Raw genomic sequence first — 25478 nt, 5'->3', positions numbered from 1 at the left:
CAAGCTCCTCCGTTTCCATACGGATCAGCGGCACACTCTCATTGCATCCCACGAAGATGGCACACCGCTTTCGGACTGCTCAAAAAGACTTTATTTCTTGTTAAAATTGCAGCAACACAGGACGCCAACGCCAACCAGGCATCTGCTCTCTCTCTTCTCCCTCTTCTCTCTCTTCTCTCTCCTCTCTCTCTCTCTCTTCTCTCTCTTCTCTCTTCTTCTCTCTCCTCTCTCTCACTCTCTTCTCTCTCTCTCCCCTCTCTCCCCTCTCTCTCTCCCTCTCCCCCAGCGCAATTTTCTAATTCAAGCAGTCCCTGTCAGAGGGCTGCATCTCGTGTAATTTTGCTGCAGCTCAAGTAAGTTTTGTACTTGAGTGGCAGTAAAATCAACTCAAATGGCGTGCACGGTTGCGCAGCGCATGGTGCAGTTTGTGCAGATTTTTCAGTGCTGCCCGCACTACCGGCGCTAAATTACACTGCGAGCAGTGTGACCTGCATATTATCTACCCGTGGAGTCAAATTCCAAAAGTTCCACCCACTCTGTAGTGAAAATATAATTGTTTTAGATTATTTTAGATATTTATAAATTGGAATACTAAATTAATATACTTTATTATTAAACATTTATTTGGATAATTTATTGTGCTGTACCATTTTATTTATCTATGGTAATAATTATTTTAAGTGAATTTACATGTTTATTTAGATTAATATATATATACATATATTTTTTTTTTGTTATCATGTAATGTTATCATTTTGACTAATTTGCAAGTGGTAAATTTACAAATGTGAATCCTGTTCTAACAGGTACCACTCACTTCTTTTTTGGATGGTGTTGAGACATGCAAGTCTGCACCTTGACACACTTCTCTTGAGTTATTTGTCGTTTTCTCACATCTGTAGGGCATCTACAAGGGGCTCCCTCAGATACCACTAAAGAGTCAGGAGGACCTTTGGGTGTGTGTAGTTGAATCTTGGTTATTCCTTCTTTAGACTGAGGATGATGAGGCCTTAGAGTAACGAAAGAACACCTTCATGAGTTTTCAGATACTTTGAGGATTTGCTATCCTCCTTCAGAGCTTCCACCCAGGTACCCCCTTGTATTTACAATCTCACAATTTGTAAGACTGGATATGAAACTCTCAAGAATTGGATTTTAAAGGTTTGTGATATTGGAAGCATGTCGGTGCTGGGGTGGCTACCTTGCAGAATAGTGGTGGCAGTGACTGTTTTAGAATATAAAGTTTTAACTTTTATTTGCAGTAAACAAGGGGCAGTTTCTGCCATGCTGCTTATCCCTGTCTCCTCAATAAGAAGGCGAGCAATGTTTGTGAGTATGAGGGCCTCAGCGATGCTTTTCTTACCACGCACTGTTTGCTGTGGAGAGGCTGTGGAGCTGGGATGATGTGTTTGTTGTGTTATTTTAATCTGAGCCACCTCCCTGGACACTGATCTCTTGCAGATACCCATAGGAAGGGCCACCCTGCTGCTGCCGGTGCAACTCTGGTTCCTGTGCAGTTTCTAACCTTTCCTCACCTGTTCTCTAGGTGTGGGGAGGGGAGCAGAGGAGGGTGGCGGCTAAGGCGAGTTTTTACACAATGAAGCCACCTCTTCACCCGGCAGTGTTAATGTTTCTAATCTATTTCCCTGTCCTCCTGGAGTGAGGGGTGCACACATGCAGTGATGCTACCTGCTCGTCCAACTGTGTTCTAGTTTCTAATGCTTCCCTGTCCACCATGGGTTGTACGAACGTGCATCGGAGCCACCTATTCATCCAGCCTTAGCAACTTTTCTGAAGCCACCTGTTCATCCAGCAGTGTTAAAGCTTCTAACCCTCTCTTCCCTCCATCTGTTGTGTGTAAGCTCATGCACTGAAGCCACCTCTCATCCAACTGTGTCAAAGTTTCTCCTTGACTCATTAAATCCAGCTATGAGGAGCGAGCGCGCTACCTGGATTCCATCATCCAGCACCACTTGGAGCCCACCATGTTTGAGGACTATGCAGCGCAGGTCTTCTGCCCAGCACCCAGCAGCCACCTGCCCCCTGACTCTGGTAAGTCCACAGCCACCCTGCCCCTTGTACCATGCCACCTATGGTTCGCTGCATTCTCTGAGCTGGCAGACTGCTGAGGGTTGGGTTGTTCAAGGTTTCTGATGCGTGAGTATGTGAGTGAATGAGTAGTGACAGTGGACTCGGAACCCCCGGGATGTACAGCCCATTCCTTTAACAGGCCTCTGAGGAACTCTCTGCGTGGATTCATCGCACAGATGCTATCAGTGGGCCACGCCTTGCTGCATATTGCGCATGGGTGAAGAAACACAACAGGGGTCAGCAATCACTTGGATTCAGAAACCTGCAGGTGCCACGGCTGACCTGTGCACGGCTTCATGAGACCAGTGGCCCTACCATAGGCACTTCTGAGTCAGGGCGCCTGCTCTACACAACCCCTGTACAACAAATCTCCCAAGTCTTTTCACTAAATAAGGGTTGCGAAGTGCAATGCAGCGTAAAACTCCAGCTACAATAGCAAAACTGCTGCAACCAGTATCACGGTAGGGCACTCAAGCCAGCTGGAAACTACTACCACCATCGACACCTCCAAAGGGGGATGTGTTTGTTACCAGGCAGAACAAAGGACTCGCTATAGGGAGGCAGGGGCAGTCCACTTCCTTCCTCCCACACTAGATACATAGGTCAGTCCCCGCCCTCCATCACTTACCCTACATGAGAGAGTACCCAGCTCACAGACTTTGTAACCCACTTGCCCTGGTGATGTGTTTAGGGGCTTGACTCCAGCTTGTCAGTCAAGGCATGTTCTCTGTGTGTCTGGGGCACTCATTGGTTACTCTGCAGGGCCTGTGACCACTGGTGCTCCAGGGTCTCAGGCAATATTGTACGCAATCCATTTGTACACTTGACCCTTCAGAAGAGGCGAGTCGAGAGGTCAAGGCTTGGTTTAGGACGTGGGGAGAGTTTCGAACTCAAATACTGGACACACAGGTCACACTTACTAAATGTAATGTTGCATGAGAAGTATATCTTTGAAAATAATAGGTATTTTACTTTCTTGTATGTAACAAGGACAAATACAGATTGAGACAAAAAACAGAATGTCCTAGCAGCTTCTGACTGTCACCTAGGTCCACAAGAACCATGGTATTCTGAGGGTGAAGAATTGAGGTGCTCAAATTATACACTGCTCCCAGCACGGTCTCATATGCCTACAGCATCCTGTCTCTGGTTTCTGGTTGTAAAACTGGACAACTCTGCAGACTTGAGCCTGTATGGCGGAGTTATCCAGAACTTCCCAAATTAATGAAGCCTTCAACTCCGCAACCCAAACTAGAAGGGAATTCAAATCAAAGTTCAAAAGTGTAAGTGTTTCAAAGCAAAGTCCCCAACGTTCAGTTGTTGAGAACAACACACATCCGGCAGTCAGTGACCCCATGAACCACAATTCAGCAGTAGATCCCATAGGTGGCTCAACTGCAGACCCATCAGTGCAGTGGGACTGGGTGCTAGAACTGGGCTCAATCCCTAGGAGCACCAAAACTCAGTTGCCTGTATCAGAGAACTGGCCCATCACAGTCAAGGGTTTTGTTTTGTTAGATGAGGCACACACTGGATTAGGGGGCGTGCAATTTTGACCAATAGAGATTTGGAACTGAGATTTAAGGTCAACAGTCAACTGCACCTGTAAATGCTGCATCTAGATCAGTACGAGGTAGAGCACCTATTAAGCAGAGTTGGCAGAACGACTGACTGCAGCCAGTATGACACCGCTCCAATGTCCAGGGTCTATACCAGGTCGAGGAGGGGGAGACCAGGCTTCTCTGGTTTTAGGAAGGGCTACTGGGTGGACTGGAAAAGATGCAGACATCGCAGACCTGCGGTTGCTATATGCATCCCTTGAGGGGCATAAATGCATGGTGTCTGATGTACTTAAGGGCTGTGTCTTGGGCTTGCAGGTTCCCCCTGGCTTCTCCATGAAGTCTTCATTCCACTGAGACGTGGTCTTGGCTTCATGGTCAGGAGGAAAAGTCTTCAGTTGCACCCAGCTAGGCAGTTTGTCCTTCTTCAAGTCATAGCAGCCAGGCTCTTCCATCCCGTCTGATAATACACACTGCTCCTGTCTCACTAATGAGACATGCATCTCCTGTCTTTGATAATACACACTGCTCCCGTCTCACTGATGAGACATGCATCTCCTGTCTTTGATAATACACACTGCTCCCGTCTCACTGATGAGACATGCATCTGGCTGTCTCTGGTAATACACACTGTTCCCGTTTCACTGATGAGGCATGCATCTCCCGTTTCTGATAAAATACACACTGCTCCTGCCTCACTGATAAGGCATGCTTCTCCTCTCTGATAATACACACTGCTCTCATTTCACTGATGAAACATTCATCTCCCGTCTCTGATAATACACACTGCTACCATCTCACTGATGAGACATGCATCTCCTGTCTTTGATAATACACACTGCTCCCGTCTCACTGATGAGACATGCATCTGGCTGTCTCTGGTAATACACACTGTTCCCGTTTCACTGATGAGGCATGCTTCTCCTCTCTGATAATACACACTGCTCTCATTTCACTGATGAAACATTCATCTCCCGTCTCTGATAATACACACTGCTACCATCTCACTGATGAGGCATGCTTCTCCCCTCTCTGATAATACACACTGCTCCCATCTCAGTGATGAGATCTGCATCTCCCATCTCTGATAAAATACACACTGCTCCTGCCTCACTGATAAGGCATGCTTCTCCTCTCTGATAATACACACTGCTCTCATTTCACTGATGAAACATTCATCTCCCGTCTCTGATAATACACACTGCTACCATCTCACTGATGAGACATGCATCTCCTGTCTTTGATAATACACACTGCTCCCGTCTCACTGATGAGACATGCATCTGGCTGTCTCTGGTAATACACACTGCTCCCGTTTCACTGATAAGACATGCATCTCCCGTTACTAATAATACACACTGCTCCTGTTTCACTGAGATATGCATCGTCCGTCTCTGATAATACTCACTGCTCCTGTCTCATTGATGAGACCTGCATCTCCCGTCTGATAACACACACTGCTCCCGTTTTACTTATGAGACATGCATCTCCCGTCTATGATAATACACACTGCTTCCATCTCACTGATGAGACATGCATCTCCGTCTCTGATAATACACACTGCTCCCGTCTCACTGATGAGGCATGCTTCTCCCCTCTCTGATAATACCCACTGCTCCCATCTCAGTGATGAGATCTGCATCTCTCGTCTCTGATAAAATACACACTGCTCCCGTCTCACTGATAAGGCATGCTTCTCCTCTCTGATAATACACACTGCTCTCATTTCACTGATGAGACATGCTTCTCCCGTCTCTGATAATACACACTGTTCCCATCTCACTGATGAGACATGCATCTCCCGTCTCTGATAATGCACACTGCTCCCGTCTCACTGATGAGACATGCATCTCCCGTCTCTGATCATGCGCACTGCTCTCGTCTCACTGATGAGACATGCATCTCCCGTCTCTGATAATGCACACTGCTCCCATCTCACTGAGGCATGCATCTCACTTCTCTGATAGCACACACCGCTCCCATCTCACTGATGACGCATGCTTCTCTGGTCTCTTACCATGCACACTGCTCCCGACTCACTGATTCAACTTGTTTTTCTCCGCTCTTATAATACACACTGCTCTCACCCCGGGGATGACATGCTTCTTCCATCTCTTGATGATGATCACTGCTCCAATCTCAATGATCACCCTTCAACCTGTAATGGTACGAACTGCTTCCAAATCACACTTCATCCTATTATAGTACACAACTGCTCCCACATCACACTACATCCTGTAATAATACACACTACTCCTGGTTCACACTTACTCTATGATAGTACACACTGCTACCTGAGCACACTTCTGCGTCTATGATCACACACTGTTCCTAGCCGTTCCCCAGCATTGAATCTTTGATATATTCACTTGCTTGAGTCATTCCCTGTTGTCAGGCTAGGAATCCCTGGTAATCTGAAATACAAGTAAACTGAGTTAAAATTGCCATATGCCTTAACAACAGTGTTTGTTTAGAAGCACCTCCACCTCATTTGAAGCAACCCAAACTTCAGCCACTGTAGTGGAAGTCCCAGCTATGCTACTCCCCCTAGAGGCCACCATAGCTCAGATTTCTATCACACATTGTGTGAGAGGAGGTCCCCAGGCAGAGCTACTCTCTAATTTCTCAGTGACCTTATCCTGTTACATTTTCCGGCATACCCTGCGACTGAACCAGCCCTACCTTCAGCTTTCAGGGTCCTATGAGTTGTTTTTAGGGGAAAATTCCTGCTTTTTTCTGGGGCAAGGAGACCCATTCTTCTCTTTAACCAACTGTCAGAAAAAATGTTTTTTCAAGTTCCTGTTTTACCTGTGGACAGAGAAAATGTATACTGACGAGCCACCAAACCCATGTATTTACTACCTTAATTCTACTCACATTGCTTCATGCTGTGATATTTGTTTGGCATTTCCTTCTAGAACTCTAAGTAGGTTAGCCCTACTTAGAGTTCTAGAAGGTCCACTAGGTAGTAATAAGAAACACTCTTCTCCTAAGGGGATGCCCCCTCGAAAGTGGCCACCCAAGCAGGTCCACGACGGCAGCGTAAAAAAGGAGACATGTAGAGTTTCCTCAAATGGACCTATTTCAAAAGAGCCGGCAGTCACCTCCTAACAGAGAAGGCCTGGAGTGTCCTCAGAAAAACACTCCAAGAAAGCCTAACACGTGTCTGCACAAAAACTAGTGAGCAGAAATCTCATTCCAAAGAGGAACAATCATCATTGAAGGAGGAAATAACTTACTCATCAACAGAAACAACCTCCGACGGTGAGCACGAAGAAAATCCATCAACAACAGCACCATCTACGTCTGCTCCCCTCTGCCGTCAGTGCCAGTAACGTCAACTGCTTAGATGACGACAACACCATTGATGGCGACACCTTTGACGTTGACGCAATCGCCAACAGTTTTTATTGCTGTTACTTTTTCGACCAATAAAACTGACAGCAAGTGTACCTATCCAAAAACCGTAAATGGAATTTGAGGAAAATATCTGTGACCTTGCCTGAGAGACTACTAACAGCAGTGTGCAAGTATACTCTATGTCCTGGATTTTGAGGACGTAATGGATGAGGAGAAACCTTAGCCAGCGTTAGAATATCAACAGGATATTACACCAGATAATCCATGCTGTGGTGTACCTCCATCTTAAAGTAGAGCCTATACGTGTTTTAGGTGCCCGTAGCATTCTTATCCGCCATACAGCAAATGATGGACAAGTTTCAAATATTGCCTCAGCACACTATAGGACAACGTGTGCCTGCTTTCCCTACTCTGTCTCCTCCAGGTCCTCCTCTGCCATCTACACCTCGTTGGCTACCTACGCCTCCCCCAGTTCCAAAGAAACCATCTCTCAGAATAGGCAACAAACCTCTCGTCTCATCAACTCCTCGGGACATGGGCGAGGGAGTGTCATCTGGCTAGATGTATTCAGATGGGGCTGATGAAGAAGATTAACTTCCACCAGGGGATGACGGAGGTAATGATGATGGGGAGGCTACATCATACACAAGAAGACTGATAACCCACCCAACCGACTGCCCTCAGATGATATCACCCGCTTTAATGCTCTGACGAGGAGAGCAGCTAAGAAGTTAAATTTACCAAGGTTCAGGGCCCAGATTCTGCCCCAACCTCTCTTACCCGTCATCCGAAGCTGGGCCCTGTGATAACACCAGGAGCACAACGTAAACAAAGAACACTATCACACCATCGTCTGCTCCTCCTGCCAAAGACGTGAGACTAATAGGTCATTTTAGCCATTGAATTAGTCAACATCCATTAAAGTTGGTAATACTTTAGCAATTTTAGGATGGTTGATGGAAGATGTGGCTTTACATCTCACTCTTCCTTGACCTCATCAGACGAAAAAAAGAGGCTGCTAAGGCAGTTTTCAAAGAAGAAGAAATAAGATAGACATGCATCATTGATACAGCAACAGACATTTAGAACACAGGCTTCCATCAGCTAGCCGGGCAGCTGCTCTTAGAAGGCAGGGTTGGCTTGGATTCCAAGCCATCTATGTTTTACATAGCTACGCAAAGGGGATGCAGTCCCGGACTCTCGTGGGAGAGGTTCAGCTGCTATGGAACTGGGCTATTTCTCGCAAAGTCGACATTGCTGTAGAACACCTCCCAGGTGAATGGTGTCAGTCAACAGCTTTCAAACTGCTTCGAGTGCAACTTCACCAGGAGAAAGTCGAGTACATCTTACGGAGACGGGTTGAGCCCGCGATCGGTCTGTTTGCCATTCAGAGCAAAAAGAAATACAAGTTATTTGCCAGAATGGTTTGAGACCTGGGACCATGGACAATGCCCTTTCAATCAGATAGTCCAGCATCTTTGCTCATGCCTTTCTTCCATTTCCCCTCATCCCCTAGGCTTTGAGGAAGGCGAAGATAGATCACTGTGCTTTTATCCTTGTTGCTAAGGTGCTGCAGTATTGGCACAGTGAACGATTACAACTATCTGCACGTCCGGCAATACCACTGAAACCACACTACAGGATCCTCTCCAGATACCATGGAGAGATACTCCATCGTGACCCCAGGTTGTTGAACCTGACAGCATGGTACCTGCTCACCTAGTTGCTTGGCCACTTGGATTTACCAACAGAATGTCGGAACATCCTAGCGCAAGCAGGAGCTCCGTCAACTAGAAAGACATACAACGGCAAATAGAAGCATTTCGGTGTTTAGTGCAAAGGCAGAGGGTTTGACCGTATATATAGTTACCTAATACTCACATACTTGTTTCTTTGTGAGTCTATCTGGGGCAACATCAAGACTTAGAAAAACTGAAGTCCCCTCATCTACTTTGTTCTCTCAGACAATCATAAAACAATTTATTAGGGGACTCTTTCAAGTACATCCACCTACTCAATGTCCTCTGGTGTCATGGGAGCTTAATACTGTCCTGAGCGAATGTTGCCTCCCTTCAAACCAATCTACAAAGACATCTAACGTTCATGTCTTGGAAAACAGCTCTTGTCTTAAGTCAGCAAGGAGGGTAGGAGAGATGCAAGCATGCACTGTCAAGGAACCTTTTCTCCAACTTGCAAGAGACCATGTCATCCTAAGGAACATCCCTACATTTACACCCAAGGTACCTACTGACTTTCACTTGAATTAACCTGTCATATTATGGTAATTCTTTCCAAATCCAATAACGTCAGCTGAAAGATCATTGCATTCCTTAGATGTTTGTAGATGCATCAAATTCTACATCAACAAAGCAAAGACCAACTGTTTGTGTCTTTTGGCCAACTATGAAGCGGTTGCTTCCAGTCCAAACATGATAGCATGCCTCTGAGACGCACTGATTGCTCTTGATTGGGGTGAAAAGATCTGAGCAGCTTCCAAGCAGTTCCGGACACCCCACATGCGGTCAGGCTGTTAAGCAAAAGTCCATGGTGTACCCTATCAAAGGCCGCAAGAGATCCAGCTTAATCAGGGCTGCACTGTTCCCTTGATCGAGCGTTGCCCTGACCTCCTTGGTGGCTTTGATGAGGGTGGTTTCAGTGCTGTGCGCTTACAAGAAACCAAACTGTGTGACGTCTAGAAGATTATTGTTTTGAATATGTTCCATCAATTGGGAGTTCAAAAGCTTGTCAATGATCTTCGCCATAAGGGGAAGGCCAGCTATGGATCGGTAGTTAGTAGGTTCTGATGAATGTAGCATTTTTTTTTATCTGATAGAGACTACTAGCCCCAGATTCCTTAACCTAGAATTATCCCCAGGCGTGAGACTGGACCCGGAAAATTTTCTTGTCCCAGCATCTCTGCGCGCCAGGGGGCGGCACCATGCGACTCCGCCCCGACGTCCTCCGCGGTCACATAAGCCGCACCCCGGTGCGCTGACGTCAGTTTCCTTCTTTTCCGCATGCCACGCGGATCCGGATTGTGTCCCTGGCCTGCTTTCAGGCCATCTTTTCACGCTTTGCGTTTTCTTTGGGAACAGTGTGCGAATGCCTTCGAGCTTTAAGACGTGCTCGTCTTGTGTGCACCAGATGTCGGCGACAGACCCTCACCCCATTTGCATGTGGGGTTTGGGTGAGCACCATGACTCCACGGACTGCGAGTCTTGTCAGCAGATGAAGCCGAAGTCCCGGCGGGAGCGCCGGATGAAACACCTTTCGACCCGCATGTCCAGGTCGGCGTCGTCACCACGCCCGTCCCCAGCGGAAGGGTTCAAGAACCGCCGCTTCCGTCTCCAACATCGTCCCTCTCCGAGGCCGCAAGGGCGTCGCTCGCCCGTGGTTAAGTGTTGCAGCTTGTCCCCAAGGTCTGCTTAGCTTACAGCCGTCGCCCTCAGAGGAATTGCTCTCCCCACCGCGTTGCCCTACGGAGGCGAGTGCTGCCTTCGCCCAGGCTGTCTCCACAGTGCATGGGCGACCCGGCTGCCCATTTCCCTGCGGATCATTTGCTTGAGGTTCTCCATCAGGGCACTGGTGGAAGGGAGCTGCTTCTTCCCTTCGAAGCTTCGCTCCATAATTCTCTCTTGGGGGCCTGGGGGTGTCTTGCCACGGGGGACCCGGTGCCCCAGTCGCTTCTGCACCGCCATCGTCCTGCTCCGCATGATCCTGTTTGCCTTTCCTTCCACCCTTCTACCAGGGGCCCTCTTCTCCAGACTGCCTTTCCCTCCTTGCCGTCGGTGTTGTCTCCTCCGTCACGGGAGGCCCGGTGGTTGGATTCATGGGGGCGTAACATCTTCGTCTCCTCCAGTGCTGCCTTGCGGGTACTCAACACGCTTTGTGTGTTGGCCAGAGCCACTTCCAGCTTGTGGGATTCCGCAGAGTCCCTTCTGTCTCGTGATTCTCAGGAGGGTGCCTGCGCTGATCTGCGGCACCATGTGTTGGATGGCCGGGAGCTGGCCGCGTTCATTCTTCACTCAGCTCCAGATGTTTCTGAGGCTCTTGGTCGCACTATGGCTTCTTCGGTGGCCCTCCGTCGCCATGCTTGGCTGAGGGGTAGTGTTTTCCCTGAGAATGTTCGGGAGCGTCTGGTTGACCTCCCTTTCGATGGCACTCTTTTGTTTAACGCCCCTGCGGATTCTGCCATTCAGCGGTTCCTTGCGGGGCTTCCTCCTCCCCCTCCCCCTCAGTAAACCTGGATGTCGTCCTCTGCTGTGTTCTGGGAGGTGTTCTCCCATTGTTTTCTGGGGTCTAGTGTTCGGTAGCCCCAGTTGTGTGTTCTGTGTGGTTGGTGTACCTTCGGGGTCCTTCGGTTGGCCCTTCGGTGCGGTTGGCTGCTGGTTCAGCCCACCCCCCCTTTTTTGACTTGTGGTTTTGGCTGTTGGTAAGCCTGTGTAGGTCCTGAGATTGGGCCTTTTGTGTCTTCTTTATTGGCTTCTTGGCAAGCCGTCTGCGATTCTACCTGCAGGCCTTTCTGTGTGTCCTCTGCTGCGGAATCTTTTCCCAAGAGGTGTTCCCATGTTTTCTTGGGACATAGCTTACCCTATGTGGGGTACTTGTAGCTATTATATAGCTCCGTCATGTGCTGGGGAGGTGTGGTCACCCTTTTCAGGTCCCTTGCTTTCTTTGGCGTCACGGTATATCGCGGATGGGGTCTCTTTGACAATTATCTTGGCGCAGCTTGCGTTGCGCCCAAGTCTGTCCCTCTCCAGGTCCGCTGCGTCGCTAGACCAGTCTGGCCTGCTGTCTGCGGCTTCGTGTTGTGGCGATTCCGCCCTTCTATCCGGCGTGTCGGCCTGCTCCTCTGTCTGGTGTTCCAGAGGGACTGGCTTTCCTTGGCTTTCTTTGTTCTGGTTGACGGCCTGGGCCCGTCCTCCGTGTCTCTTTCTCTTCTGCCTGGTCCCACTTCTTTTGTGGGTCAGTGTGTGTTCTGGACCGGCCCCTCCTTTGGGGTGTGTCCTGGCCCTCCCTGGCCTCTGCCTTCGGCTTGCGCCTGGCTTGTTCTGGTGCACTGCTCCATGGTGTTGCCTGCTGCTGGCTGCGAATGCCTGCGCATGCCTGCTTGTTCTGGTCCACCGTCGTGGCCTTTTGATGTGTTCCCTTGTGCCCCTGCCTCTGGTTCCGCTGGGGCTTTGTGCACCTGTGCCTTTCTTCTTACGCCTGCACTATTGGCGGTGGGGCCATTCCTGCCTTGTCCTCTGCTTGCGGCCAAGGTGTGTTCGGCTGTTTCTTATCACTGTGTGTGCTTCTTACGGCAGGCCCTGCCTCCGGTTCTACCTCTTCTCCCTGGGATTCGAGGTGGTTCTTTTGTTCCTTGAGGCCCTTTGGGCGCTGTCTGCCCCTGCGGGGTGTTGGGCGATTCTCCCTTAGTTGGGCTTGGGATCTCCTGGCCTTCCCTTCTTGTCCCTGTGACATGTCCCCTGCTGGGGCCCTGTGTCTCTCCTGCTGGGGAGGCTCTCTCGCAGGTCCTCTTCCTTCTGGGTATGGCTAGGGTATCTATTCTACGTTCAGTAATCTGCGGCTAGTAGTCTATATCAGATGTACAAGTTACTTAACTCCAGTAACGATGTATCTGGTTGAGACAATTCTAGCCGCAGATACCTTCATGACCCGCCCTTCCGCCCCGTTTTGCGAGGTCCCTCAGCTTGCTTTACTGCACTCGCCTCCGTCTGGGTGGCTTGTCTTCTGTGGGTGTCCTCTTTGCTTGTTTTCCAGACAGGCTGTCCGGTTCTGCTTGATTGTTCCATCCCCCCCTTTTTTTTTTCTTTTGATGCAGGGATGGTTGGTTTCTGTGTGCCTTCACCCCACCTGGTTTCTCTCCAGTGTAGGGGCCTCCTTTTGCTCTTCTGTTGGAGTTTCTGATCCCGTTGTGGTCTTCTGCGTTGGGGATTCTTTTGCCTGTCCTTAGGCCTCCTGCTCCTTTCAGGGGTTGTGGCCCTCCTTGACAGTGTAGTCTGGGGGTGGATTGCTGTTACGCGTCTGTTCCGGGATTGTGGCCCTTCACTGCCTGGTTTGTGGTTGCAGTCTCTCTCTCTCTCTTTCTCTCTTTCTCTCTCTCTTTCTCTCTTTCTCTCTTTCTCTCTCTCTTTCTCTCTTTCTCTCTTTCTCTCTTTCTCTCTTTCTCTCTCTCTCTCTCCCTCTCTCCTTCTGTTCCGGCGCTTTCACATGCTTGTGCCCTCAGGATGGCTATCGCCTTGGCTTCCTCGGAGTGGTGCTCTTCTCTTTCCCTGCTATGACTTTGTTGCTATGGCCTTCTGGTACTTTGGTGCCCACTGGTGCTATCGCCTTGGCTTGCACAGTTGTTCCTCAAAGTGGTGCTCTATTCTTTACCTGCTCTGGCTTTGCTGCTGTAGCCTCCTGGTACCTTGGTGCCAGCTGGTGCTGTTCCTCATACTTTGTTTCTCTGTTTTGTTTCTCTGATTTTTTTCGCACACTGTTCTCATGCTCTCCTCAGTTTTGTTGTGATGGATCCGCGTTGTGGCGCAAAAAAAGTTCTCCAAAGCAAACTGACGTCAGCGTGCCGGGGTGGGGCTTATGTGACCTCGCTGACGTCACGCCCACGGAGGACGTCGAGGCGGAGTCGCGTGGTGCCGCCCCCCGCTGCGCAGAGATGTTGGAACAAGAACATTTTCCTGGTCCAGTCTCACGCCTGGGGATAATTCTACGTTAAGGAATCTGCGGCTAGAATCGTCTCTACCAGATACATCGTTACCGGAGGTAAGTAACTTGTACTTTTAAAGAAGTGAGCAGATGGAGACTTCCTTCCGTTGGGAAGGGAAAACACCTGATTTCCATCTCTGATGATAGATATCGTTCAGAAAAGGACCTAATGATGGAACGATATGCTCTACACATCATAACATAATATCGTGAAGCACTAATGCCTCGTTGCGAATAAAGAAGCTCCAAGAGCAGTGGGACAGGCAGTCCTTGGTAACCGGAAGCTGCTTCCCACTTCCTTCTATCTCTTGTCATTGTTATGTACTGCTTCCTATTCTGATTCAAGCATGTGAATCTATGAAGGATCCAATGCTGGAGAAGAAATGAGTTACTCATCGCTAACTCCAGCATGCGGCCCTCCCTCGTTCCTGCTCAGAGGCTCACTCCTTGCTTACTCTTTTCACACTTGTGCTTCAGAATCGAGCCCATGGGGGCCCCTCAAGGAGTGGGAGAGCTGGCACGTCACCTCATTGGCTGAGGGGAGTGGGAGAGCTGGCCCGTCACCTCATTGGCTGAGGGGAGTGGGAGAGCTGGCCCGTCACCTCATTGGCTGGAGTTCGGGTTGCTTCAAATGAGGTGAATGTGCTACTGAACAAACACTGTTGTTGAGGCCTGTGGCCATTACAGCACACTTTACTGCTGTTTAAGATTACCGGGGATTCCCAGCCTGAGGGCAGGGAAGGATGTGAAAGATTCCAGCGATGGATGACGGGAGTTCCAGGTAAGTAACTGATCTCTTATGATATACGGTCCTCCCGCCTCGCACTTCTCCCTTTGGTGGTACTAGGCCCAGTTCTCTTTTTTTTCGAGCACATTCTCCTTCTGTGGTTCTGCAATATTGGGCACTTCCTGCCTTTCCTTCTGCCTGTTGAACCCTGGAAGGGGATGTGGCTCTAGCCAGCCTGTCTTTTGCACTGTGTGACCTTGCTCTGTATTTTATCCTTTTCCCTCTTTAGATCGCTAAGTCCCTGCTCTGAAGGTAAGACCAAGAGTGCTGACTGCCTGTCCTCCTCTCCTGCCTTTCTGGGGGTACTCGCCCTCCTTCACTCCACTAAAGTCTCCGGCACGGTCACACGAGCCGCACTCACTCTTTCTTTCACGTTGGTCTTGACTAACCCGGAAGTGCATGGAGTGCTAACATGGTGACCCCTGGTCGCACTAACTGTAGAGACAGATGTTGTCCTGTTGTCTTGAACTGAGACCTCTGCCATGTTTTGCTTGCACTTAACCTCTCCGTCTTTATGGATTTTGGCCACTTAGCATGTATGTTGATCGAGCAGTAGCATGTTCTGGAACCTTCCTTTGTGGTCCTAACAAGTGAAATAGAAAGGCAGCCCAGAGAATCGCAGCAGCCTGAAAGTGAGTGAGTGAGAGGTTTGTATATCTGTCCATCAGAGAGCATCTTTAATTATTCCCAGAATTCAACCCTGTGCACCCGAGCAGGATGGAGGCAGCCCTGGGGTGACCCCTGGTGCTGGGGATTTAAGAAGGCCAGAATTGCCAGTACTGACGCACATTCCCAGACTCTTCCAGTTAGTGATCACACAACTGCATCACTGGGATCACCATTTATTTGAATAATTATTATATATATATTTTTCATATACAGCTCAAACCTAGTAAAAAAACAATCATGAACGTGCATAATTAGTACGATTCACAGAAGACAAATATATCAACAAATGCAGACAAAACAACACAATTGGACACTCAAAGAATTGTTGTACCCAGGTTCTGACCTTTTTGTTTTTTGCCCCCTCAGAAGCTTGGTATCTTGCATTAAACCCACTATCAACACCGAGCTCCAGTAAAATGACTCGAGGAACATTCAAGCACTCACACTCTGACTCATTCACATGCCAACGTCCATGGCAGGACCAGGCGTCGTCTGGGGCGCTCCTCACAATCTTTCTGTCGAAGGACTCTTCATAGTCCCGCTGTACCGTGTAGCTGGCTTGAGTTTCGAGTGGCCCAGCCCTACTGATTATGGGCCCAGCCCTGTATAGTTTGTGCATCTCTGTGACCTCGCCGAGTCAGTACTATGGTTCCTGAACCCCGAGTTGGAACCGGCAGTGTCTGGTTGACTGGAGGGACGCCCCCAGCCAGCCAGAACTACCACTCCCGTCAAGGGCAGGTGATTACACTCGCTGTATAACCCGTGCTCACCCTTTGGTAGCGTGGCACTGAGCAGTCAGGCTCACTACAGAGGCAATGTTTAAAGCACACACAATAAATGCACTGACCGTCACAAAAGAGACTTCGCATAGGATGTCTGTAGAAACATTTATGTTCAACACACATTTTCAATCATCATTGACCGAGAGCACCCTTATGGGGTGCACGATATCAAGATTATGTACATACCCTAAACAGATAACATTTTTTAGCAGTACTGCAGGCCGAAGCCACGCCGAAGAAACCCTGTGTCAAAAGGTACTGTGGTTTTGGCAACAATCAACATATAAGGTGGCACTACCGGTCAGTGTCGTGATTCATAGGTGGTCTGCACACGATCACGTCCACTCACACACACACACTCACGGTGCAACAGGTATCAGCCAGGACGTACAGCATGCTCCTACATACACATATGCACTCAGCACCATAATGCAGTGCCAGCAGGTATATGGTTCACCCTCTGCAGCCGCAGTGGCCTAAGCCTCCCTCCACCCTCAAGTTCGCCCCTATTGTCCTATACCCCCAGATGGAAGACAACCAGCCCCGCCTCCCAGACACTGGGCCACACGCAGCCAAGTCGCACTTTGTCTGGGTCTTCGGGAAGCAGGTGGGAATATGTAAACAGTTTTAATTGGGAGGCAGACGTAAACAAGGGAGAGGTTAGCAGCCACTCGGGAAGTACATCCACAGGTCTCAAAACAGAAAGGAGTCATTCAGTCTCTTGACACGCTTCCGAACTGTCAACCGAGTCAGTCTCTCTCGCTACTACATGGCACCAAGATGTCTTCCGCAGGAGCCAGGTGTGGAGAGAGCAGTTGGTCCGCCACAAATGAGGGTCGTCAATGGAACAACCGATGAATGGGGATTAACACCGGTGAGCCTCTCGTTACGACGAGGCGTCGTAATCAATAGGCGAAGATCCGGGTCGTGTCCAGGCAATTCGGGCACAACGACTGGTGCACAGGGATAAATCACACCAGGCCCTTCCGATTTCAAACCCGATGAGTTGCAAAATTCTGCACCCCCTTGATAAGAAGGCACAATGGCTGTTGCACATCTAGTTAGGTTGCACCAGGCAATTCCAGTCAAGTACACAGCTAAGAGTTGCAATTCCGTACCCCTTTGGAAACGAGGCCCAACGTCCAGTGCACTATGTTACAGGTTGCAGCAGACCAGTCCTGTCACACACAAACGGGTGCAAGTTCAGTTTGGCATTCCGGTTGCAGCACACGGCACCCAGAGTACTGACTGCGAGAGCGGTGCCCCCTCCCTGAGCTGCATGTCAGGTTAAGGTTCGGTTAACTATCCGTAAATTATGGGTATGACCAGTGAATCCTCAACAAAGCAATAAGGATCACCGGTGTTGTATCACCCCCTCTTTTCTTTGTTTGTTCACACTAATAACTATACGTAAGTTATTATAGATGGCAGTAGCAGTTATGGGTCGTAACGAAAGCTGCAACACCTTCTTGGGGTCTATAGGCTGAAACATGTAGACCGTTTTCCGTCAACTACTTGCAGGTATAAGCAACCCCTGCCGGTGCTTTTACCCCGACCCCAGGACGAGTTAATAAAGGCATATTTCGTACCGGGTAGCTAGATTTAACAATTATCCTCCTCACGGTTTATATATATGTATTTGCGCTGTGCCCTCTACCCAACCAAATTCACTTCTTCTCATTGCAGGATTTAGTATATCCTAAAGTTAGGAACAAAACATCCCTGAGCTCCTCCTTCTCAGTGAGGGGGTTGTAGCCCATGCGGGACTAGGTTTTCCCATTGCAAGGAGAATCCCAATGACGAAACTTGCCACCTATGGTGAGTGAGGGATTTCGTCCTAATGAAGGGACTCCTCCCCCCCCCCCCCCCCACCCCCCCCAGGGCTCAAGAGAGTATCTCTGGTTGTGTTGACTCTTCCTCTTTATATTAGCTTAGACCGAGGACTTTTTTGTGTGTTTTGTTAATCGAAAGGAGAGCCAACCCTCTCTGGTCTTAAAACATTTTCTCCTCGGACCCTCCCTTCCCTTTGTTGTGTATAGCAAATGCAGCAGAGCCACATGAGATAGAATGAGGCACTACTCTGGGTACACCCCCACCCCAAGGGTCGCACCATGTGATTCAGACACCGCACGCAATTAGAATGCAGTTGGCGTGTCGCACAAGAGACTTGCTGCACGATCGACGGAACGGACCACGCAGGATCCTGCAACCCGTGAATCCGTTCACCACCACTAGACACTTATAAGTGCGGTCAAGATTTCCTGGACTTCACACTAGGCAATACAGTCTCCAAACACAAGTATTAGGTCCACACACACCACGCTACCAGTTTGCATTTAGCAGCCGAGGTGGACACCCAAGAGGGCATCGCTCTCCAGATGTCACAGGTTGATGGTGTAGGTCCCTCAGGGGAGATCATTGATGTCCCAGAGATCTCCGAAAGAACAGGAGGCCCACCGTCCGGCCCTTGGAGAGCACACTCCAGTGTGCCACGCTTCAGCAGTCCTCTGACCAGGCCAGTCTCGATTTGGACAGTTATCCTCCATGTGCACAACAGAGTCCTCTCATAATGTGCACCACGCAGTCCTGGTGCTCCGGTCCCACGTCCCCACAAGTGTCTTGCCACCCTTTGCTGAAGAATGGCCTCCCTAGTTACACTATTGTGTGTCTTTGAAGTCAGAGTGGTTTAGGGGCTTTTCCTTTTGAACCACAGATGTCTACCCTAAATTGTAGGTCTTTCGGCCATGGGGCTTTGGAATGCGTATCTTAGTCTTTAGTGGGGCCATGACCGGGCCCCTAGAGGCCATGTGACAACAACGTCTCTCTTCAGTATATCCCATTCGGCCTTCACATGGCAGAGGCCTGCCGTTCCCTTGGGATGCCTGAGGCTAAGTGACAACAGCGTCTTTCTTCAGTAGATCCCATTCGGCCTTCACATGGCAGAGGCCTGCCGTTCCCTTGGGATGCCTGTTTTTATGGCTGTCGATTGGGCAATAAATAGATGTGCTCCACCAACCCTGGTGCCCACTGGAAAGAGACACCATGGTCCCGAGACTCTTGGAGCATTGAAAGGCCCATACTGTATAAGTGGCATTTCTAAGCGAGTTATGCCAAAACCTTCTTTACCAATGGAAAGATTTTGGTGCTGTGAATCCATTGGTATGAAACATCATGAGGCTGCTCCATTGCAGTCCCCCATTGCAGAGCAAAGTGCTGTTAACCACTTCCCCAAATGAACTTATGGGCAAAGCAGGCCTCATAGGAAGTGAAACACACATGGGTATTCCTCACTACCTGGGCGCATGTGCGCTATTGCACACCCCAACCTACAATGGCAGCAGGATGGGGACACATAGTTCCCATCACCAGTGGTGCCAGTGCACCCTCCTGATTTACCAATATGTGTGTCTGTGCGCACGCACCAACCTGTTTTGGCAGGTGACACACGCTATTACGGGCCTCATGGGTGCGGGTGCAATGACAGATCGGCCTGTATTTCAGAACATGGAATCGGTGCCATTTTACAACACAGATAGGAAGGGTGCACGTCCTTTCACACTGTAGTTGCAATGGGAAAGGGCCCAAAGCCCGGAGGCCACGTAAGAGAATCAGCCAAACCCAGGTGGAAAAAGTTCATTGAACCGCTACCTGACGAGTATCAGGTCCAGCATGCGTCCCCTCCCGCTGAAAGTGCAGAGGTTCTACATGGCATCCAGGTAGTCATCCTAACTAAGGCGGAAGAACCTAGATAAGTCATCTGCGTTGCAGTGGTCGACCCCTGGTCGTTGTTCAACTCTAAAGTCCATCCCCTGTAAGAGGATGGACCACCTCAGCCATTTTGGATTCTCACCCCTCATGTGCATTAGCCACCTGAGGAGTTGATGGCGTTTGAACCAAGAGGTGCATGCAAAAAAAATATGGCCGCTTCTTCTTCAGGGCCCAGACCACGGTGAATGCTCTATCGCCATCCACCGTTGCGCTGGTCGGAGTAACCTCTAAGAGATGAAGGCTACCAGCTGGACTAGGCCCTCCTCGTTCAGTTGAGACAGTACCACCCCAATACCATGCTCAGAGGCATCATTTTGAACGATGAGCTCATGTGAGAAGTCCGGGGCATGGATGCCGGGTGCTGTACACATGGCCTGTTTGAGGGAGTCAAAGTCTATTTGCCAGGCCTCAGTCGAGATTACATTTCCTGGCTGCGTCTTTGAAGTCAGCTCTGTTAAGGGGGTCACAATGGTACAATATCCCTTGACAAACATTCAGTAGTACCCGGCAAGGCCCATGAAGGCTCTGATATCCTTTTGGGTTTTGAGGGGCTCACAGGCCAGGATAGCTCCAACCTTGGCCTGGAGGGGTTGCACTTTACCCCGATCCACCTGGTATCCTAAGTACACCACCGATCCTTGCCTTATCTGGCACTTACTGACCTTGATAGTCAGGCCTGTTTGCTGCATGGCCTGAAGTACTTCCAGTAGGTAAAAGAGATGATCGTCCCAACTGTTACTGAAGACGGCAGTGACGTCCAGATAAGCAGCTGAGAAGGTTTCCATGCCAGCAAGGACCTGGTTCACCAACCTCTGGAAGGTGGCGCGGGCATTCTTGAGTCCAAAGGGCATGACCCTCAATTGGTAATGCCCATCCGGAGTGGAGAAGGCAATATTCTCCCTGGCTCTCTTGATGAGGCCGATCTGGCAGTACCCAAAGGTGAGGTTGAAGGTACTTAAATACTGGGCTGCGCCCAATCTGTTGATCAACTCATCTGCCTGCAGAATTGGATGGGACTCTGTCTGGGTCCCTGTGTTCAGCCCCCGATATTCCACACAGAACCCTAGTTCAGGTGTTGTGCCTGCCAGGGTGGCTTTTGGCACCAGTACCACCAGATTGGACATGGGGCTGCTGGAGGTTCTATGACCCCCCAAGCTTCCGCCTTGAAGGGTTGGGCCATTGTTTCAAATTCCAGCCCCCTCGGGTCTCCATCTTGGGTATCCATGGACCGAGTGGTATCACAGACCCAGTTGTGTAACCCCAACATCTCCACATGAGCCTGACAATATCCTTCCAGATACTGTGCTCAAGGTCATTACCCAACAGACGAGCCACTGGCATGGCAGAGCTTACCGCCACCTTCAATAGGCCCGACACCCTTCTCCATCCAAATGACACATGGGCCACTGGGAAACAACCCTTTTTGTTGTCAGCCACCACCATTTGGTGGGTGGCTCGGGGAGTATTTGCTCCGGGAAGACCAATTAACTCCTTACCATAGTCATACTGGCCCCTGTATCCCTCAGAGCCCCTACCCCCTGCCCATAGATGGTGATCCATTGCCTATACTTTGCTGTATTCTCAGGCACTTGAATACAAGGAATCATATTGCTGTCACCCAGGGGCACTCTGGTAACACCACTAAACTCCCTTTCATTATTCGGAGCCACCTCCTCCGCCATGGCTACGCTTGCCACCCCTGGAGCCTTTCTTTCAGCGGACGGGCCACATGTTTTGGACATTTGGTGTCTCCACTGAAATGCCCATACTGGCCCCTGTATCCCTCAGAGCCCCTACCCCCTGCCCATTGATGGTGATCCATTGCCTATACTTTGTAAAATTCCGTAATTTGAGCGGGGTCGCTCTGGCTCCTGGAAATTGAAAGAGGTACAGACTTGAACCTGGTTCCGGCTCCACAGAGCTGTGCCTAGAGCATCAAAATGCCTTACCTGTCTCATTGACGGATGACAGACGAAGCGAAATTAAAGTCTATTAGGACTTCTTCTTCCTTTTGTGCGTCTTCCACAAGTGTCTGAGGACCTTGAGTGAGAAGAGGACCTGCAACCTTCTCTTCTTCAAACGGGATCGGGATCTCCGAGGAATCTTGCTCGACGATGTCGACTGCCAGGCCGCAAGAACGCTCCCGCAATGCCTTCGGAGCCATGGCCTGGCTGTCCGAGCACGACTTCGTGTTGTGTTTGTGCTTGAGGCAACACGAGCATTCGAGGTGGGGGTCGGTTACGGACAGGGTGTGGTGACAGGCGCCACACGGCTGAAACCCTGTACGTCTAGATGCCATCCTCGACACGCAAGAAAAACACAAGAAAAATATTTTGGCGAGAAAAGCATGTGAAAAGGAGACAGGCATGGAATGAAAATAAATGATGTCTGTGCGCATGGGTGGCGCCTATATAGGTGACCGGCACATTATAACTGACAATAACAATGTCACACGGAGCAGAACGGAGCCACCCGACATCATGCAGGGGTACTGCTCATGCAAAAGTTTCCGGATCCAGCCTGACGCCTGGGAAATTCAAAGGTAAGGAATGTGCAGCTAGAGAGATTGAACACTGGCCTGACGATCTGGGAACACCGCCTAAAGTATCTAAGGAAGTGGGAAACCTCAAACCCCATGGACTCCAAGCTAATAATGAACGCCCAAGTAGACAAACTAGCCAGATCAAGCTTCGTTACTATAAAAACTCTGCCTGGGATTTCCACACAAGGTCCAGGCTACCATCTCTCTTGTTCTGGCTAAACTCTGTTACGCCAATAGCCTCTACTACGGATCACCTTTAACAGCTATGAATATAAAGTCACAAGCCCACATCTCGCCTGCCTTGAAGGCCCTACATTGGTTACTGGTTGCCAGAATATCCATGTTCAAGCTGCTCTGTATCGCCCAGAAAGCGATACATGGAACAGGACCACTCTTCATCAGAGATAAAATCACCAAAAACATTCAACAAAGGAACCTCCGCTCTAGAGTGGCACCTCGCCTCAAAACTCACCATACAAGAAAAAAACCATAGGTAGCACATCCTTCTCAGTTCAAGCAACCAAACTATGGAATCCTTTAGCCCCAAACAAAAGATCCACGGATAACTACCTTATCTTCAGAAGACTACTCAAGAGTTGGCTCTTCCCCACATAAGCACCATACTCCAACATATAAAGCATTTATTTGGCACATATGTATGTTTATGTAGGCACATATGTATGTTGTTTTGTATAAACATGTATAATAATTATGTTTATAAATATATAGATATTTGTTAGTTCTGCTTAACAAATGTACATATAACTTGTGGTTATATCATTCAATGTTTAACATGCATATAACTGACTGCATAAATAAGTAAATCTTTAAACATAACTGTTTATCTAGAATTGCTGTACTATTGAATTATAATGAAATCTATAAAAACAAATTAACTTAAAGTACAGCAACACTTGAAAGTCTGAGTTTCTTAAATACAACTTAAATCTACATATATTACCTTCCTTATTCATATATATCCTCTACCGCCACTCTGACTCATACCAAACCCCGTTCTACTACTGTAATCCACAAAATACCCCTTTTTTAGACTTTTACGTCCTCTAACCCTCCTTGCATCATCTCAAACCTCTTTTACTTTTCAGATCTCCCAAGCAAGCCTTTCTAAACCTTTCCCTCTGACTCTTCCCCACCTGCCTTTACTCATCCCAAAGTTCCTCCTACTGCTATGAGCTCCAAAAAACACTTTCCAGACCCTTCTCTCTTCTATCCCTCCACTATCCTTTTCAAATCCAAATAACAGGCTACCATGTCCACCGTTCAAATTAATTTCATATTTTCCTATACTAATTCCCCACCAATCCTGTTTGGGTCCCGGAGTAGCGTGCTACCTGCCGAAAAGCACTTTGACATCTCATCAGGGGTAGTAGGCACTATATAAATGCAAACCCTTCTCTCTTTTATCCCTCCACTATCCCTTTTCAATCCAAATAACAGATTCACATGTCCACCGCTCACATGAATTAACTATCTCCCTATACTAGCTCACCAATAATCCTCTTGGGGTTCCGGAGTAGCGTGCTACTCGCCAAAAGAGCCATTTAATGCATCGTCAAGGGTACTAAGCACTATATAAATGCAGTTAGAATACAATGCAATGCAATATCGCTAGATTTATGCTAAGCTCATTAAAAAAACTCACATGGGGTTATGTATGGTGGTCTAATATATGTCACATCCACAGCACCAGTTTCCACAAGCATGAGTTTGACGCCACTCATGAGATATATATATAGATATGTGTGAGAGACTGCATAGGCACTAGCTAGTGCAACATAGTTGTGAGCACGTTCTCTAGCACGCCAATAAGCACGCAAATAAGGGGACAAGTGCTTGTCATGAATGTTGTATTACTTGATGGCAAGGTCCACATAAAAATCTTTTATACGCGAAACAATCTTCATAAGAGCACCCTGGAACATGGTTGAGCCCACCCTGACCTTTAGGAGTCCATGTGAACCCGGTGATGCAGCCTGCCACTATTAGAGTGGGTGAGGGTTGTATAAGAAAAGGTTTTTACCCCTTCCTACTACAGTTGGAGTAGTTCATAGGCATGGCACCTAACTCAAAAACACCCTTCTTTCTCCCTGCGGAGTCATCAGCACTCCAGAAGGGATACTCCTTGGTCATTAGAATTTTGTTATATAAACACGAGGCTCGACCATTTAGGTTAGAGAGGCCTTTGCTCCAGAGGTTGCCAGAAAGAGGTCAGATTCCAGACTGCCAATTGATGTCCCTCTTGGACTGAGGTTGGACGTATAGAACAGACACAGATTTCAGCTGTGCTTAACTGCCAGCCAGCAGGTTTTCATTGATAGAACAGCCACAGCATTGCCTCCCCCTCTGAGTCTAATAAATACAGAGGCGCACTGTGTTGGGGTATTCCGAGCCACAATCCTAGTATTCTCCTTTAGGCACCATTAGTATACTTCATGCTCTCAGAGAAGTGATACGAGTGGGGTGTAGGATGTAGGAAATCTATTCATAGGAAACTTGGTAGCAAGGTTTGTTGTTTTCACATTTATAGTAACTCTGATAATAGCAACACGCGTTGTATGTCTTGGAGTCATAGTGCATGTCCTCAGTAGCAGGTCATGGCAATAAATGTTTTTCAACATACATTGTGTCATTATTAGTAAAGATGCTTGAGTGTGGCATCTAAGCACAAAAGGTGGGTTTCCCACTTAGCACTGTGCCTCTGAAAGCAAGGAAGCAGTTTGTTTACCAGAAAGCACCTCTGCCCTGTAAAGTGGGTCTGTAGTGAACCAGATTTTCCTTCCTTATATACAGCACGTTGAACTCACTCCTTGTGTTATAGGGAAGGGGGATCTAAACCTGTCGATGGAGGGTGTACCCCTAAGACACACAACAGTACCACTGCCTGACATGAGGCCATCTAGCAGCTCCTTGGGTCCCATGGAAACACGTGTGTGAAACACAAGGTGACTTCAGGAAAGATTCTTCTTATTTCTACCAAGGCCTCAATTCTTTTTCTCAGAGCAGGTCATTTCTTCCTCTTCTCTTGGGTCATAGGGGTCTGCAAGGGAGTTAAGCGAGCATTCATTAACACAATGCACACTACATACAAGACCAGCGCACCATGCTGAGCAAAGCTGTGGCTAAGTCTGTCTGAGCTGGCTGTAGGATTTCTAGGTTGCCCTCTTGGCTCAGTCTTGCATAGTGACAAGCCA

At 48.7% G+C, this 25478-nt stretch overlaps 1 protein-coding gene across 9 annotated transcripts in view; it reads left to right on the top strand.

The window, feature by feature from the left end:
• Nucleotides 1-25478, top strand: part of RALGAPA1 (Ral GTPase activating protein catalytic subunit alpha 1) — a 717351-nt gene that overhangs the window by 673931 nt on the left and 17942 nt on the right. For 8 of the 9 annotated variants that reach the window (XM_085627452.1, XM_085627453.1, XM_085627449.1 and 5 more), the window contains one exon: nucleotides 1928-2052. In XM_085627452.1, coding sequence (XP_085483578.1) covers nucleotides 1928-2052 — 125 coding nt within the window. Of the gene's footprint in view, nucleotides 1-1927; nucleotides 2053-14734; nucleotides 14758-25478 lie in introns of all 9 variants that reach the window. The other variant, XM_085627448.1, reaches the window with a different exon arrangement.

The sequence above is a fragment of the Triturus cristatus genome, chromosome 9 (assembly GCF_964204655.1).
Source record: "Triturus cristatus chromosome 9, aTriCri1.1, whole genome shotgun sequence".
In the NCBI taxonomy this organism is placed as follows: Eukaryota; Metazoa; Chordata; class Amphibia; order Caudata; family Salamandridae; genus Triturus; species Triturus cristatus.
This window is presented reverse-complemented; position numbering and strand designations above follow the sequence as displayed.